Source organism: Squalius cephalus (assembly GCF_949319135.1).
Source record: "Squalius cephalus genome assembly, chromosome: 4".
Classification (NCBI taxonomy): Eukaryota; Metazoa; Chordata; class Actinopteri; order Cypriniformes; family Leuciscidae; genus Squalius; species Squalius cephalus.
Genome location: NC_137125.1, coordinates 46,685,979 through 46,704,228, shown reverse-complemented (window position 1 = coordinate 46,704,228; position 18,250 = coordinate 46,685,979). Strand labels below are relative to the sequence as shown.

The 18,250-nt window shown below is 36.0% G+C and overlaps 1 protein-coding gene across 1 annotated transcript in view; it reads right to left on the bottom strand.

Moving 5' to 3' along the window:
• LOC307157715 (antigen WC1.1) overlaps nucleotides 1–17,240 on the bottom strand; it is a gene marked incomplete at its 5' end in the record, with an annotated part of 29,388 nt that extends 12,148 nt beyond the window's left edge. The window contains 17 exons of the mRNA XM_079869640.1: nucleotides 5,788–5,850; nucleotides 6,016–6,078; nucleotides 9,567–9,626; nucleotides 9,757–9,825; nucleotides 10,144–10,203; nucleotides 10,583–10,666; nucleotides 10,765–10,974; nucleotides 11,079–11,393; nucleotides 11,577–11,654; nucleotides 11,844–12,146; nucleotides 12,412–12,729; nucleotides 12,806–13,129; nucleotides 13,306–13,620; nucleotides 13,722–14,024; nucleotides 16,178–16,486; nucleotides 16,589–16,894; nucleotides 17,087–17,240. Coding sequence (XP_079725766.1) covers nucleotides 5,788–5,850; nucleotides 6,016–6,078; nucleotides 9,567–9,626; nucleotides 9,757–9,825; nucleotides 10,144–10,203; nucleotides 10,583–10,666; nucleotides 10,765–10,974; nucleotides 11,079–11,393; nucleotides 11,577–11,654; nucleotides 11,844–12,146; nucleotides 12,412–12,729; nucleotides 12,806–13,129; nucleotides 13,306–13,620; nucleotides 13,722–14,024; nucleotides 16,178–16,486; nucleotides 16,589–16,894; nucleotides 17,087–17,240 — 3,334 coding nt within the window. The remainder of the gene's footprint in view (nucleotides 1–5,787; nucleotides 5,851–6,015; nucleotides 6,079–9,566; nucleotides 9,627–9,756; nucleotides 9,826–10,143; nucleotides 10,204–10,582; nucleotides 10,667–10,764; nucleotides 10,975–11,078; nucleotides 11,394–11,576; nucleotides 11,655–11,843; nucleotides 12,147–12,411; nucleotides 12,730–12,805; nucleotides 13,130–13,305; nucleotides 13,621–13,721; nucleotides 14,025–16,177; nucleotides 16,487–16,588; nucleotides 16,895–17,086) is intronic.
• Nucleotides 17,241–18,250: the final 1,010 nt, after the last annotated feature.

Here is an 18,250-nt window from a genome sequence, read left to right as displayed (position 1 = left end):
TGGGCTCCTTTTAACCCTCTGGGCTTCTTCGCCCGAAAACGGGCGAAAACTTGAACGTTTCGAATTAATTTTTTTGCTTCATCGGATGGGGGTGAAACTTGGTGACTTTTGTTTTATTACCTATATGAACACACAAAAAAAAATCAAGGAGATGATTCTGATATGTTAAAGGGTCGTAAAAAAAAGTCACACTTAGCTTCCTCCCGCCCGAAAACGGGCGACATAGGAAATGAATGGGAAATACGAAAAAATAGGAAAACTCAGAGAAACTTTTGGTGGTACAAGCTACAGATCAGCCACTGTGCTGAAAAAAAGTGTACAGCAATGAAGGGGTGACACTCTAAAACATCAAGAGTGCAAATAAGACACCCTCCCCCCTCCACACACACACACCCACACACACAAACAAACACACACACACACAGAGAAATGAACTGGTAAGACTGAAACAGCAAATTTTGCCCCAAAAAATTATATAATCATAATAACTCCAAAACTATAGCAAGGAGAGTCAAAAGGTAGGTATCGTTTGAAAGAACTCTTTTTAAATTTTTGAAAATATAAATTACATTACATTTGGACATTGTCCTGCCAAGAAACAGTGGATAAAAGTCAATATATATATATAATTTTTATTATGATTTTGCATATCTTTCTTATTTGTCATGGAATAACTCAGGAAGGAAATAAGGTAGGAGGAAAATTCTTTTTTAGTGAAGTCCCACATGTTAGCTGCATCTGGATAAAAAAATAATAATTTTAGGATAAAGGAATCAAAAGTTACAGCATTTGGAAAAGAGATAGCCTTTTTGTACAGTCTTTGACACCCCCTCATGGGCAATTTTTTCTCCATGAAGAATATCTTGTCATAAAAGCAATAGATTATGTTCATTTTGGGCTCATTTTAATTGTAATAATATGCTGTAAAAAATGAAGTGCCATTTTCAATTATCTGTGAATGTTTCATGAGCTGTATGATGTTTTTGACACATTGCAGTACATTATTTTATAGATTATGAAAAAAAAGAAATTCTATTTATCAGCAAATAACTTAGCAATACTTAAGAGTTTTTCAAAGTGGATACATTCACTGTAAAGTTCAGACTCTAAGCTTTCAAATGACATCAACTTTGTGTTAATCAAGGCAAGATTTTTTTTAAATATGGTAAAGAATATTGTTGCAGCTAGGTGGCGCCTGCTGGCTGTACACTCGGTTTTAGAGGGATTACTCAGCACTCGTTAGGAGTTAATAAATGTAATTAGATTCATTAAAAAGCTGAGATCCTAAGCTTTAAAATGATATATAATTTGTGTTGTTACATTCAGTGGTTGCTTAGTAATAAAAACATTTCTTTCCGAATGGGAATAAATCAAATAAATAAATAAAAAAGCTATAGGCCGCCTATAGGCGGTTATAGGACATGACACAAATTAATACATTTTGAAGCCACTAGATGGCGCTCTTCTCACTTGAATTTTTTTTTTTTTAGGCCTGCACTCTATTTTGATGTGAAATGTTGCATTTATTGAAAAATAAAATAAAATAAATAAAATAAAAATATATATATTAATTCTAATGGAAAAAATAGCTCATAAAAATTATATAATTAATGCAAAGTATCATAAAAAATTCTAAAAATTCTAAATAATAATCAGAAAACATTATAGAACAAAAATATATTTGATTGGTTATCCTGGGAAAAAGTAAAGTAAAATTTTAAGGCTTCGCCCGTTTTCGGGCGGGAGGAAGCTAAGTGTGACTATTTTACGAAGAAGCCCAGAGGGTTAAAACATTTTGGAATAACCTTTGACCTTTCAGTATAAAGCTTTGGTTTTTCATTTCATTCCATTAGCTTTGGCATATGCAAAAGCTTTTTTTTTTTTTTTTTGCACATCTCTGCAAAAGACGCTTTAACAAGTTTTCTAGTTCCTTCTCAGACGATCTAAGAAAAAAGGTTATCGTTCTTTGGTGTGGACGCAAATATAGTTAACATTAGTTATCTAGTTATCGTGCTTGGTGTGAACGGGCCTTTACCCTACACTCAGTGTTGACCCTTTCATTATTTCTTCACTCTGATAGGCTTTTTACCTCTCTTGTTTGATTGACGTGTTTTTTCCTTTTTGTGATATTTTCTGTAAAACAAAACAACTTTTCACTTTTCACTTTTCAACACAATCCGTATTATATCTTTTATTTTATAGGATGTCCCACTTCCCATTTTAACTAACACTTTAAGGTAAATTGGGACAGTAACAAAAAAGACCACCCACCATTATCACAAATTATCTTTTAAAGAGCACTACACCAAAAAGCTAATTTGTCCCATTGTAGCTGATGTCCCGCTTTTGCTCACTTCACCCTAGTTCAATTCATATCATTCTCATAATAAGAACCTCAAGAATCGTTTCTAGGTAAGTGTTTATTAAAAATCAAATGAAACTGTCAAATAAAGCCATAAAAGAAAGGGGCAATTTATAAAACGTTTTTTTTTTTCCTTTTCTTTTTTAATGGAAAAATAAAACATTAGTTGGTTTCCTTTTTAACTGTTAATATGCGCGTCCACAACGACTCGAAGCGAACTTGGCGTCACATCCATCTGATGCTGTTCATGTTTGAAGGGTTCAATCCCATCAGGTGTTCTTGCTACTGTATATTGAGAGGAGCTCGATCTCTACTTCGAGTCTCTATGAGTTTGGTCAATACTTCTGTTGAAAAATTGTGTTTTGCTTCACCCAATAAAAATAATAATAGATCAGTCCGTACACTATTTCATCAGGACGTAACCACCAGCAACCAGTGACCGCTTAATAATGCAGTTGGTATAAGGCCTATATCTGTTGTGAAAAAAAGTGTTGATGCTTGCACATCTCTTTTCTTTTTACCAATCAAGAAAATGTTTTAGGATTTATTTGTTTTATATAATTAAATTTATAATGAATTGTGTGTTGTGTTGTATTGGAATGATTTGTTATATGCTTTGTTGATTATAATCAATCTAAAAAAGGTAAATTATGTAATTAATCTGATCGTGTTACCCGCTAAATTCCACATTCATAAATGTAAATATCTAAATGCTAAACCTCTCTTTCTTCTTTTTATGAAAGAACTTTAAAATACCTCTTTTCAATTGAATTTTCTGAGAACAAAAAAAGCCTTAAAACATTATCTGTTTGCAATTCTTTTCCTTTTTTGGTGTCATGTAATTCTCATAAATTGTATAATTTATATTTGTTTTTTGTATTCTGTTGTTATTTGTTATTACTTGTGTATTGTTTTGAGAATCAATAAAAAATGCTGTTCATGTTTCTTTGCATGTGTGGTCAAAAAGTAATAGGTATAATAAATATAATGAAAATTATAATACATAAAAGTAATAAAAAAATGATCATGTTACTTTCATGTTGAGGTAACTGGATACATTTACTACTCAGAGGTAACTAGTTTACTCTCTTGCATATGATTAGATAAGAAGAAAATAAAAGATGGAATATATTTATAAGTTTACCTTGTCTTAATGTATGTAATGTGTAGCAAATTAGTTCTAAGAAATATTAATAATCATTAATAACTTGTTATAATTTATTATGAATATTAACTTAATATAGTAAAATTAATATTACAATCAATCAACCTGTTTGTGCCGTGAACACTCAGTGTTAATTGTTTATTAATTCTAAGAAATGTACATTTCCGGGGCATGGGAAATGTCTTTCTTACTGTACTATTCAGATCCTGTAGTCAAGATCTATGAATAGAGACTCCAGATATGAGCTTGAGGACAACTTTACGTGTGACATGAACAAGATTTTATTAACTAGACTATTGTCTTAAACTACTCTAACATACACCTTCATACATGCATACAGTTTACTAAGGGAAAGAGAGCTGAAGCAGAAAACAGGAAAGCAAGAAGTTATAGCATTGTTTGAAATTCATCAGATCAACAGCCTTGAGCAAACCATCAGTTTAGTTCTAACACGCCTTTCTTTAAAGGGGTAAGGATACTTAAAGTATCAAATAATGAGACTGATTGCATGTCTCGCCCATTTGAATTAAACTGTCCTGATGCAGTTTGTTGAGGCTCCAGTTGATCTTTGCTGATGTTGTCTTGATGAAAGAGAACCAGTGTGAGTCAGAGGATCTTTGGTGAATGGAAAGACAAGGCCGCAGCCTGGCACAGGCTTAGAAACTTCTAGTTCAGCATCATCTTCACATCAGCATTTCAGAAAGGGACTAAGAGAGTAAGAGACTAAGAGGCGTGATCTTGTGATCAATGATTTTTTAAAGTGTGAAGATGTCACACCCTCTGGATGGTTGTGAGCCAATAAGAAGTTGTTCATTTTGGAGGGAATTTCTTTATGACAAAGTTCAAGCAGGCCTTTGAGCATGTAACTTGACTGGATGTTTAACAAAATAATCTTCAAGATTCTTATAATACTAATGCGTCACAAAGTTAGCAAAATGTAATGTAATGGGGTATGAAGATTGGAGTTTATAGAGACTAAACATGCCACACATATGATTTTGGTTAACCATAAGTCTGAAACATTAACCTTAAGAGTTTAAAAGAGTACACAGGCCAAACCACATACAAGGAAAATCATGAGATGGGAAAATTAGATACATGTTTAGGCTATACATTTCTCAAGTTTATATATATATATATATATATATATATATATATAATATATATGATTAAAAGGGTTAATTTCTCCTTCTCAGCAAGAATTAAGTGAGATTCACAACTCTCTGCAAATTCATTTTGGGGTCGTAAAAAATCTCATCAGTCTTAATGTGTCCTGTAACAGGACACCGGGTTCTGCCAGTGTGTTAGCTTCATTTGTGATGTTAGTTTTGGGGGAAGTTTCATAGACCTTTGTTAGGAGAGTGAGTTTGCTGGATTAATTAAATAATGAATAATTTGTGTGTGTCTGATTGGTCCAGATGCTACAAATGTCATGTATATTCAACAACCTTTAAATTCTTTAGCAAATTATTAATGTGTGTTTTATTATGCCTGTCTGAGTAAATAAATTTTTGAAAAAGTTGAAAACCAAGAATGGACAGTCCAACCTCAACCTGCAGATTGAGCAAATGCAAAATATTCAGTATCAATCACAAAATAAGACTAAAAAACTGTTTAAAATTCTTTACCGTATTTTAAATATAAAATGGACCATCACACAATAATCTGTGCAGTTGAGATCGGTGTTTAAATGTGTTATTTATTTATTGATGACCAAAATTATACGTACAATTATCTTTGCATACCTTTCTTTTGTCCACTATTCTCCAAATGCTCTTTAAATAAAAAAATAAAAAAAATAATTCATAAAGTTCATAAAAAAATTATTCATTGATTAAAAAACATATAATTTTGAGTAAATTGTTTTGATATAAATATAGTTTTGATATAAATATAAAAATAACAGGCCAAATACTGAAGACTGCATTTTTTTGTTATCAAATTTTGTGACGCATGTATAACATTTCATACAAAAAGATTTGAAATAGCATAAAAACATAAGGCACTGATGCATTAGAAACAACATAAGAATCTCTCATAGCTCCAGGAACTGTAAAATGATTTGATGAAGAGGCAGTGGGTGTGGTCAGTGAGTCATATGGCTCCTCCCTCTTTAATTGACTCCTCCCTCACATCATCATAATCTGTTTTTAAAAACAAAAGCAAATTCATATTTTCATTGTTATAAATGCATCAGGATTTAGTTTAAATGAGCAACATAACAAATAAAAACAGATATAAAAATGTTACAATAACCTACCCAACAGGTTCCTCTCATCTTCATTGCTGTTCTTCACATCATCATACTCCTCCTGATCTCCCTCTGATTCACATGTGAAATAAAAACCTCACACTGTAGTTTGTAAATCAGCTTGTGTCATTAATGATGTCATTGATCTCTTCACCTCATGACTGTCTGAGATTATTAAACTTATTCTTGATAAAGTCGTGATGATTCATTAATGGAATAAATGCATGTGTGACTCACCTGTTACATCTGGAGCGTTCTGTCCATTAATGATGACATCATCATACTCCTCTGGTGTGTCCACTACACATACATGAAGATATAAACAGAACAAATGTTACATCATCATATGCACCACTTCAAAGGTATTTTGTTAATAGTTTGAGTAAATCAGTCGCATTTGAGAAAAAAAAGTGAATTCCACCCAATTAATAAAACAGAGCTGAAGGCACTACAGACCAAAAGCTATCAGTGATACATAAAACACTTGAAGACACTTAAGTTTTTACCAAATTATTATAATTTTCGAATTCAATAACATTCAACAAACCACCTTGTTATTTGACTTAATAATGTCAGATTTTCTAATATAATGGGTTTTTGATTACTTGTTTTAATAGCTGATCAATCTAGATAAATATTCAACTTTGGATAGAAAAATTCTCCTAAAAATCGATGAGAGATCTCGCTGCAACCAGCAATTCAAGAATCCATGGCTTTTTGCAACTTATTTTCAAAATTTTACATTTTCAAGTGGACAACATATTTGCAGCCGAAATGAATAAAAGAGGGCATAATGGGCAACCCTGCCTTATTCCACGACTAATCGGAAATCCTTGAAGAGAAACTGAACCATTCATATCTTTGTAAATAATTTTTATAACACTAACAAATCTTTCACAAAAAACAAAATGTTCTAAAGATTTAAAAAGAAAAACATGTTCTACCATGTCAAAGTCCTTTTTAAAGTCCAAGAAAAAATTAATCCATCAAGTGATTGTACTCCACCAAATCCATAACTAATCTTATTTTATTATGAATAGATCTCCCTTTAAGAAAACCTCCTGTGACTCATTAATTAAATGAATAATGCCCTCTTTTAATCTATTAACAAAAATATGTGTGAACATTTAATCATTGTTGAGCAATGAAATTTGACGAATGTTATCCACATAACTCTGGTCTTTATCTGGTTTAGGGAGTAAGGTAATGAAACCATTGATAGATTCACAGTGGTGCCAATGACCCGTCTGCAATAGATTCAACACAAGCATTAAAGGAGGACTTCGGTCAATTTTAACATTGAGCTCATTTTTTTGTACATTTGGAGTGCTGTCAATACAGAGAACAACGACAAAAATCGGTGTTGCCTACACCGAGTTATTCTATTTTTAAAATTTGCACCCTGTTGACTTCAATGGGGCAAGTACTAAACCTGCTTTTAGGCTCTTAACATCCTTGATGTGTCATTACAAGTGCACAGAAAATGTGAGTGATTCCTTCAGAGTGAACACGAGTGAGTCTGACTGCAGTAGATGTGAAAGAAATGTATAAAAATGATGTTATTTAAGCCAGCGCAAATACCTTTGTTTACATCCTGTTTTTCGGTTGAAGTCCAAAGTAGTCGATTGCAGAGTTCACACGCATAGGTTTAATACCTATGATCACGCGCGTGAACTCGGCAATCGACTACTTTGAACTTCAACCGAAAAACAGGATGTAAACAGGTATTTGCGCTGGCTTAAATAACATCATTTTTATACATATCTTTTACATCTACTGCAGTCAGACTCACTCGTGTTCACTCAGAAGGAATCACTCACATTTTCTGTGCACTTGTAATGACACATCAAGGATGTTAAGAGCCTAAAAGCAGGTTTAGTACTTGCCCCATTGAAGTCAACAGGGTGCAAATTTTAAAAATAGAATAACTCGGTGTAGGCAACACCGATTTTTGTAGTTGTTCTCTGTATTGACAGCACTCCAAATGTACAATAAAATGAGCTCAATGTTAAAATTGACCGGAGTTCTCCTTTAAATAGCAAGAGTTTGATATCATTCCCAAACAATGGTAAAAACTGGCTGTGAGGTCATCAGGACCAGGAGATTTGTTTATCTTAAGATTTTGAACCGCTAAAATAAGTTCTTCAATACATAATCCTGCATCTCAGTGATCTCTCCAATCATTGTCAATTTGGGGAATGAAATGTATTATTTTCCCAAAGATATTGTTACAATGTATACTGGAGAGGCTGGAAGAGTACACTGTAGAACTTGCTTATTAGAGCAGGATCCTTGATTTCAGTGCCATTTATAATTAATGAGTGAATTGAATTGCTAGTTTGTCGTCTATTTTCTAATCTACAAAAGAAACACTTTCCTCACCCTCTTCATTGAGCTTTCTTAATGTAAAGATTATCCAGTTCTAATTGCAGTGAAACCATTTTACTTTTTTCAGTATAATTTAAATTACTTTTACTACAGTATTTGTTAATCTCATAAATAATATTATGTTCCTGTAGTCTCTTAACTTAAGCAATAATTTTACTGTAAGTAATAGAAAATTCACAAATTTTAAATTTAAAAATTTCTATTATTCTTAATTTCCTAAATTAAATATTTTACTTTATCACAAAGTATCTCATTATTAAGTAAATCAGAGTGTTATGGTTTAACTAATAAAGAGATGCGCAGTGATCTGTCAAAGGCGCTGCTGAAATAGAGCAGTCTTTAACAAATAACAGTAAATTATCTGAGATAAGCCAATAATCAATTCTCGACTTGCTGGAAGCATTGGGTCTTGACCAGGAAAACTGCCTGAGATTAGGATTAAGATACTGTATCTCCACACATCTATCAGTTTAAGATTAGTGCACAAATGAGAAATGAAAGGGTTTGGACGAGAGGTATTGCTTGAGGGTGTCTCAACATTAAAGTCCCCTCCTACAACAATATTATCTGTTGGTATAACCTCTGTAAGTCAGAGATAACAGAAGATACCTCATGAAGTAGATCTTGGTTCAGTTTAGAATTATTGTGACCGTATACATTGATCAAAATGAAAAAGATATTTTCATTGTCTAAAACTACTGCTATCCAATGACCACTGAGATCAGTTCTAGAAGAAATTAATTTCCCTGGACAGTTATTGAATAAAACTGCAGTTCCCACCGAGTGTGAGGATCCATGGCTAAATAAAACTTTATCTCCCCATTGACTGGACCAAAAGCACCATCAGTTACAAGAGAGTTGTTTACTCGTTACTCGTTTCTATGCACTTTGCTTTGCATTCTTTTATTTCAGCGGCATTGAACTCGAACTCATTGAAATTTCTGCAATCATGACACGGTTCCTACGGATCTGATTCACCATTTCTTCTCATTGTTGGTCTTGTGGATCAAAACGAGCAGTCAGAGAAGTGATGGCTTGCAGCAAAGTTGCATTGGTGATGTCATCGTCGTGAGATCTTAATTTTTTTCGAGGTGTTTAATTTAGTAGGTGTGAACTGAGACGAATCACGACGTTTCATTGTTAGATCGGCCTGTACTTTCATCTCAGAGACGTCTGACACTGAAGCTGGGGCCGTGTCATGAGCCGAAGGAAGGATAATCTTCGGGTGGGTAATTGAACAGAAAACAATTGGACAGAAAACAAACGTGCAGGGTCTAAATAATACAGTATTTTAGGTAGGTGTATATGAGAATTGTGAAGCTTTCAAATCAAAATTGTGAGATTAAGCAGCTCGGTAAAAACATACAGCATGTGCTCAGCCCACCATCTTAGAAACCCACCGTTTTTAATATCAGAGTTCTGTCCAGTCATGACATCATCATAGCTCTCAGGTGTGTCTTCTACAAATTGAACATGAGACAGCCATACAAAATATAAATGTATATATATTTTTATATATACAGAGATTTTATATATTTTAAATATTTAATATCCTCCTAATACAGAATAACCGAACGACACCTGTCTCACGATCTGGTTTCAGTCCATCAGTGATGACATCATCATAGTATCCCGGTGTGATTTCCTTCATCATCTCTTCTGCATCAAAACGTTTTTGGGTAAATAAATAGATAATATTTTGGGAAACAAAATAAATGCAAAATATACTGTTGGTGGTCTTGAGACCATTCGGGTTTTTTAATAATTTAATAATGAATCATGTGATCAGTTAACTGACCTTTCAGGACACTGCCATTGAACTCTTTTTCTAATAGGATAAAAGTTTTAGTATTATGAACTGTTGAATTATTGGTTACATATTTTATTTAGTGGTAAAATGTGTGAATTAATTTATTTCAATTTGTAAATCAAATGATTGATTTTAGAGATTATTTTGATCTACTTCAGCTCTCTAACCTGAGAGAAGCTCATCAGCATCATCATACCCAGAATGCAGTTCTTCAGAGTTAAGACTTCCTGTTAAAGAAGAGCAGAATAGTCAGAAACTGTTCATCATTACAAACAGATCCTCATTTCTTTTGGATCATGAAGCATTGTGTTAGTGACAACACAACAAAAATATTAATCACTTACTATTTAAAAGCATTAGAGGCAGAAATACCAAGTTTTAGGCCTATTAGCAAACACACATGTATCCTCACATGAACTCATGAAACATCACTGCCTTCCAGAAATACACAGGAAGAGACAAACACACACACACACACAAACATGCACCTGCAGCTCTGTGGTTTTCTGTGAGGAGGTTTAACAGGACTAATAATAGATGAACATCAAGTGTCTGACAGACTCTCTTAATAATCATATTAAATAAGTTTCACGGCTCATGTCTCACCTCTCTGAGTGAAGTGATTGTGTCTGTGATGAATCTCCTCATAAACGGCCTCAGTCGTCGTCCTGTGTCTCCTCTTAGAGAGAGCTGTGAGTGTAGACAGACAAACCTGCTGTCAGTTCACAACACATGACTGATCACACACTGAATAACACACAATATGACAGTCTCTGGATCTCTCCTACCTCTCCTCATCACTCTGTTCTGCTGAATCAGTATAAGCAGTGGCACTAAGAGCAGTAAGAGCAAAACTCCCAGTACAACCACAAGCACAGAGAGAGACACTGGAGGAGTTTGTGGAGGAGTGACTGATGTTGAGCGCACTGTCTGAGAAACTGGAGGAGAAGCTGATGCTGTTGTGGCAGGAGTAGTGGACACTGACAAATCTGGCAAATCTGACAAAACAGACACAGACAGATTAAAAATCATGCAAATACACAGTTAGTAGCACTAAAATGATGTGAAAAATCACTATTATCGGTCAGTATTTTGCTCTGACCTGCACAGGTGAGTCCAGCGTGCTCTTTGTGGGAGCAGTCAGTGTGGTTCTTCAGGGAGAGAGGACAGTCCCACAGGTGAATCTCATTCCCTCTGCACTCGACTCTGTTCAGCCACACAACACCTTCACCAGCACCAAAGACTGAATTCCCATCAGCCCTCAGTGCTGCTCCACAACCCAGCTGCCTGCAGACCACCTGAGCATCGCTGATGTCCCACAGATCAGCACAGACTGAACCCCACACAGCGTTATGATACACCTCCAGCCTCCCAGAGCACCGGCCCAAACCTCCACTCAGTCTGAGAGGAACATGATCTAAATCACACACAGCATCATCACTGACCAGCTTCAGGACACCATTCACAACAAAACACCCAATGAAACTGAACAAATATAAAAAAAATTAAATGCAAATAAATTGCTCATATTTTATAATTTATTAAGAAAACAGGAAAATATTAACAAAAGATTAACAAATTTATTATCAAAAAAACTTACTTGAACACTGTCTCTGGTGAGGAGATGGTGAGGTAGAACATGTCAGACGACTCTGAGGAGACGCAGGATTTTCCTCCACTAAGATTATAAAATAAAGAGAGCTGAACATTTGGACACACAATTCATAACATCTCCTCATAAATCATTTTAGGGTCTTCCCATCAGCTCAGTTTAGTTTTTCAGAAACAGATCACTCACAACATAATATATGTGTTTAAAGAAACATAACTACTGGGACCATCTTACATCATTTAAACATAATCTTACTTGAGCAGGTGATGTTGGCCACTTCATCTTCACCACAGTCATTCTGTCCCCAGGGTGAAGATGGACACTGCCACAGATTTGAATCATGTGGTCGACATTTCACTTTATCCAGCCAGTTACGAGCTGATTCCAGTCTTGATGTAGAATCAGACAAAACACCAGATCTTCCACAGTTCAGCTCTTGACAGATCAGACTCACTGTGTCTGTGTTCATCTGGTTCCAGCACACATTACCCCAGGATCCATTGTAGAAAACCTCCACATTCCCTTCACAGCCCTCAGTTAACCTGATCTCTTTAAACTCTAGATGTGCATTAAAAATATTGGAATTCAAGTTGTGCTAAACCTAAAATATCACCAAAATAACGGTGATCAGACAAGGGGTAAAGGAATGGGTTCAACTTATAAAGCAAGCACAAACGAGATAATGAAGGATACACAGCTGATCTAGAGGAACTCATAATGACGGTGACCAGAGTAACAGAAATGCGGAAAACACAACAAGGAAGACAGGAACTGAAGAAATACAAACTAAAAGTCCACAAACTAAACATAATGGTGACATTACCTGAGCACACGACTCCTACATCCTCCTTGTGTTGACAGTCATGTTTCCCCCAGCCTGGAGAAGAGCAGTTCCACAGGGACGTCTCATTCCCCTCACACTCCACCTCATCCAGCCATATGGGTCCAGAACCAGGGCCAAACCAGGCTGGTACCTGCTGGTTACTGAGGGCCACTCCACACTGCAGCTGTCTGCACACCACATGGGCATCTTTAATATCCCAGGAGTCATCACACACTGTCCCCCATGAGCCGCTGTGAAAAACCTCCAGCCTCCCTGCACAGTCTCCCCCAGAACCCACCAGCCTGATGGACCCGCGACCTGATATTCAGAGAGAGAAAAACACATTATTGATCACTAACAACTGAAGAATCTGCCCAGATGTTGTTGTTCTCACCAAGGCAGGTGATTGACAGCTGTTGTGTGGAGCTGCAGTTGAGAGTTTGTGGAGAGCTGCAGTTCCCCAGATGAGCTTCACTCCCAGAGCACTGGAAGCCCGTCACACACTCATGACTGTGTTCAGGACTGGATGAAGAGGAGCCGGAGAAGTTCAGCACAGAGCCACAGCCCAGCTGTCTGCAGACCACAGAGGATTCAGTGAGACTCCAGGAGTCCAGCAGAACTCTCCTCCAGACCTGATGGATGGAAACTTCCAGCTCCCCCTCACACTGTCTCTCTCCAGACAACCGCACCAGACCGTCATGAACAGCCAGAGAAGAATCTGAAGAACGTATCTTATGTTTTATTTGCAAGTTTGGTAATATGCTTTACATTAATAATAGATTTTATAAAATTATAAATGAACATAAAGACAACTGAAATATTGCATTTATATGCCTACTATTAAGTCTTTCAGGAGCATGAAATCAATGAAGTCTTCCAGTAATTTGGACTCACTAGAGCAGACGACTCCAACATCTCGTCTATGAGAACATTCAGCTCGACTCCATGAAGAGACGGAACATTCTGAGAGTTTTGTTTCGTTCCCGACACAATCAAACACATCAGCCCAGATTTCACCACTTCCCTCTCCAAACCAGTCTGATCCCACAACAGACACAGCAATCCCACAATTCAGCTGTCTACAGAGGACACTGGCAGCTCTCATATCCCAGCATGCATCACACACTGTACCCCATTTACTGAAGTACTGACGTTCAACTCGACCAGAGCAGGAATCTGAACCATTCACTAATTTGAGCTCTGTGTAACCTGGTAAGAGAACTGAGTTTTTAGTGAAACGGTATGAAACAGTTCACAAGCAAAAGAAAGATTACATTTTAATCTTAAACTGAAAAATTATTCTCCATTACCGGAACAGGACAGTCGTACGTCATTATCATTGGTACAGGTGTGTTTGAGAGAAGATGATGTTGGACAGACAGATATATAAGACTCATTTCCTCTGCACTGAATCTCTTGTGTCCACATCTGAGCGTCTCCTTTTCCAAAAGCATCTTCTCCCAGCACCTGTACAGGAGCCCCACAGTCCAGCTCTCTACACACAACCTCTGCATCCTGCTGGTCAAAGGCAGCGTCACACACTGAGGCCCACGTCCGATTGTGAAGTATCTCTAACCTCCCAGAGCAGCGAGAACCTCCAACCAGCCGGACTCCTTCAGTAGAAAGATAGACATTCTACTAGATAGACTCTTGTAATTTTTAAATTTGCAAATTGTGGTCCTGACAGATATGCTAATGCATATTTATAAAGTACAAAAATACTCATAACACCATCTTACTAGTAAACATATCAGGATTGAAATATAATGTTAAATAGAAATTAGTTTTTATTTTAAAATTCAAACAGAGAATATAGCTGCAAGCAGCAATTAACGGGGTTCAAGTATTTTAAGACCTTTATGCCATCTATGCTGTTAGGGTGTAGACTTTTCAATGTTATGTTGGGATGTAGGCTATACTGTAATTGTGAAAATCTCTTTTAATGTCTATAAGCATTTCATATATTCCTTTGTAAACTAATTATATAAAACTATATTACAAGTGAACCACACATGACAGAAATAAAAAGATTAGAAGACTTCTTATCCTGCGGGTCCTTGAATGTTTCTTCAAAATCACTATGTTGACAGTTTTAATAGGTTTCTACTTTGTGCATATAGTCATGTTACTCATAAAGGGCCATGCAAGACATATATATATATATATATATATATATATATATATATATATATATAATATCTGCTAAATGGTTTAATAGATCAAAATTCTTTTGATAACATTTTGCCATGAGGGTGTCTAGATGATGTATGTCAAGTTTGAAGTTGAGTTTGAGTTCGAAAAAGTAGATTTTTCAAATTATATCAAATATTTAACAAATTATTTGATTGACAGCGGTGGTTCTTGAGTAGTTCAGGATGAGGAGATTCAACATATAATATAAATATTGAGTATATGTGTGATATGCTGCGTGATAGCACCACCTGGTGGCCATTTCCTTTCAAATTTGGCACAGACATCTAGGGCAATGAGTCACCAAGTTGTGTTCCAATCGGCCTCCATTACCCGTACAAAACAAAAATGACACTCTCTATTGTTTGGAATTCACAGTCACAGTAGGCCTATATTATATATGCTATAGGCCTACTCTCTCTCTCTCTCTCTCTCTCTCTCTCTCTCTCTCTCTCTCTCTCTCTCTATCTCTCTCTCTCTCTCTCTCACACACACACACACACACACACACACACACACACACAATCCTCTCACACAAATACACACTATCTCTCTATAACATGTACAGTTTATAAATCACAATTGCTACAGCTAATTTCTCAATACTGATGTCACTTTTTTAAACTTTGACTCAAAAAGCATTTAGCGACCACATCTTTTAAATTATATGAATAATTTTGTCACTCAGACACAAAAATCACCAAAATTATACCTACAGGTACATGCCGATTTTTACATGCTTACACATTTTTTATAATCGCTATAAATAATAAGGTCACTCTTTTATAATTCTTCAAACAGTTTAGCCACACCAGAGACTTTAGCCAAGATGGCCGCAGCCACGCCTGAGTCCTCTGATGTTGCAGCGTTGACAATATGGGCCGCGGTTGGCTCCAGCCCCTGACCAGAGTCCAGTGTCGGCTCCATTCCCTGTATTCCTATGCTAGTATTTCCTCTTTTTCTTTAGATTTGAAATATATTTCAATGGTACTATAGAAAAGTAACAAATTCCTGTCTTATTCAATTTTGTATTATGTTATTGAACATAAGTTTAACAATTTTAAAAAGAGTATGCAAAGAGTATGCAAACATGCAAATTGGCCTGTAGGTACTAAAGTTTCGAAAATGATTATTGTAATTCAAAAGACGTCGACATTTAATGCATTTTGTACCATATTAGCAATAATAAATTATCCACAGTTTAGCCCACATAGACTACTGCTGTGTTAAACTTTGTGAAGTTTTAAAAAGTGACTTAAGTATTCAGAAATGGGTCCTAGTGATTGTAAAAAAAAAACTGTAAGAATGTATTTCGTTATTTAAAAAAAGAAAAAAAAATTACACATAGTATGGGGGGGGGGGGGGGGGTAGTAATACAATTATGTATAGGTACAAAATTTAAAGAAAATGTGAGTGGCCACAGTGTCACAGTCAGTAATTCAATTGAGTCATAGTGACGTCTCCTCAATTAGCGATTTGACAGTTCAAAACTTTGTCAAAGTTTTGGCAGTAAGAAGAAGCAGAATAATAAGTGAGATAATCTCTCAAGCACCTTTGTTTGTCTAGGAGAACTTACCAGAGCATATGACCCCAGCATCATCAGCATGATTAGCCTTATGTTTTCCCCAACCATGTGATCCACAGTTCTTCAGTGCAGACTCTACTCCAGTGCACCTCACATATCTAACCCAGACTGGTCCTTTACCCTGGCCAAAGTGGGCATGCTTAGGTGCAGCAACGGCCTCTCCACAGTCCAGCTCTCTACACACCACTGCAGCATCAGACATATCCCAGCCTATATCACTTACTGTTCCCCACTGACCATCATGAAGAACCTCCACTCTACCAGCACAGGAACTGCCACCACCTACTAATCTTAATGTTTCTATAAAAGAGAAGATACACAACAAACAAAGAAAATTAGAGGAAATAATTTTTGGCAAAACAATGGAATATTTAATTTTAAATTTAAGTTGTGTTTGCCTACCAGAACACACAAGTTCAACATTATTATTATGGGAACAATTGTTGCTTGAAGATAATACTGGACAGAGGTGAATCTGAGACTCATTTCCTCTGCACTGAATCTCTTGTGTCCACATCTGAGCGTCTCCTTTGCCAAAAGCATCTTCTCCCAGCACCTGTACAGGAGCCCCACAGTCCAGCTCTCTACACACAACCTCTGCATCCTGCTGGTCAAAGGCAGCGTCACACACTGTGTACCAGGTGTTTTCATGAGGCAACTCTAGTCTCCCCGAACAGCGAGACTTTCCAACCAGCCTGACTCCTAAATCTACAACAGATATTACAGACATGTAAAAACATTGTAAAGTAAAGCCTTGAAATATTTGCAAATACTATATTGTTGATATCTCCATTGCTAAAATAATGTTCTATTTTTCAATGTATGATTTACTAAACTGTAATTTTCATAATCTGATTAGTAAATAATAATATGAAAAATGTAAGGTGGATAATAACTTACCTGAGCAGATAACCCCAACATCTTCACTATGTTTACAGTCATGTTCACCAATATTTCTTCTTGGGCATTTAAATACTGAGGACTCTGACCCGCTACATTTCACATTATCCAGCCAGATTTTTCCTGATCCTGGTCCAAAGTGAGCAATACGCATTGTATTTGAAGAACCGCCACAGCCCAGCTCTCTACACACCACTGCAGTGTTTGACAAACTCCAATAATCATCACACACTGTTCCCCACTGACGTTTATAATAAACCTCCACTCTACCGGCACAGGAATTATTACCACCCACCAGCCTCACATTTCCTGCAAACGAAATATAGAAAGTTGTGTATAAAATGTATGTGTGAGACGATGGACATCAACAGACATTGAGTCAGTGAAACAGAGGAATGGAGAAAAATTACCAGGAGAGAAGGAAATTCACTTTTATATTGATTCAAATATTACACATAGCCTACACAAACTGAACTATAAATTATATTATGACCAATTCATAACACAAAAACAGAGTCAATCACAACAACAATAACTCATTAACACATAATGATCATGTGTGTGTGTACGTACCAGCTGTGGCGAGTCTGATCACAGATGACAAAAAAATGAGTGTTAGATAGCTCTCCATCTTCACTGATCATACACTCTTCTTGATCAACTCAGAAGTGAAAGGTTCAAGAGAGACAGAGACAGAAGGCTCTACAATCACCAAACAACAAGCCAATCAAAGTCACTTTTACCTTATTAGACAGAAGAGAGGAAATCATCAAAAAGTTTCACTGACAAATCAGGAGACGTATTTATGATTCTCACCATATTTATTAAAAGCACGTCAGCACTGATGAACAGGACTCCTCCTCCACCTTATAGAGACACTTAACTGGGGAGAAACATGCAAGATAGAGGGGTGACAGTCACTCATACAGGAAACTGATTTCAGGAAACATTCCAGTTTATTTACAGCATCAAAGCACAGCATTTGCAGAAATACAAATACAAACACTGATAACTAACTGCTTCATGTTTCTCACTTTGAGTCCATGTTTAGAAATATTAGTTGGATACAAACAGAAATCAACAGTGCTGTTTTAAAGATTCATTTTTAACTACTATAATATATTCAGACGTAGCCTAAATTAGCAATGCTTGTCTCCAAGTGCA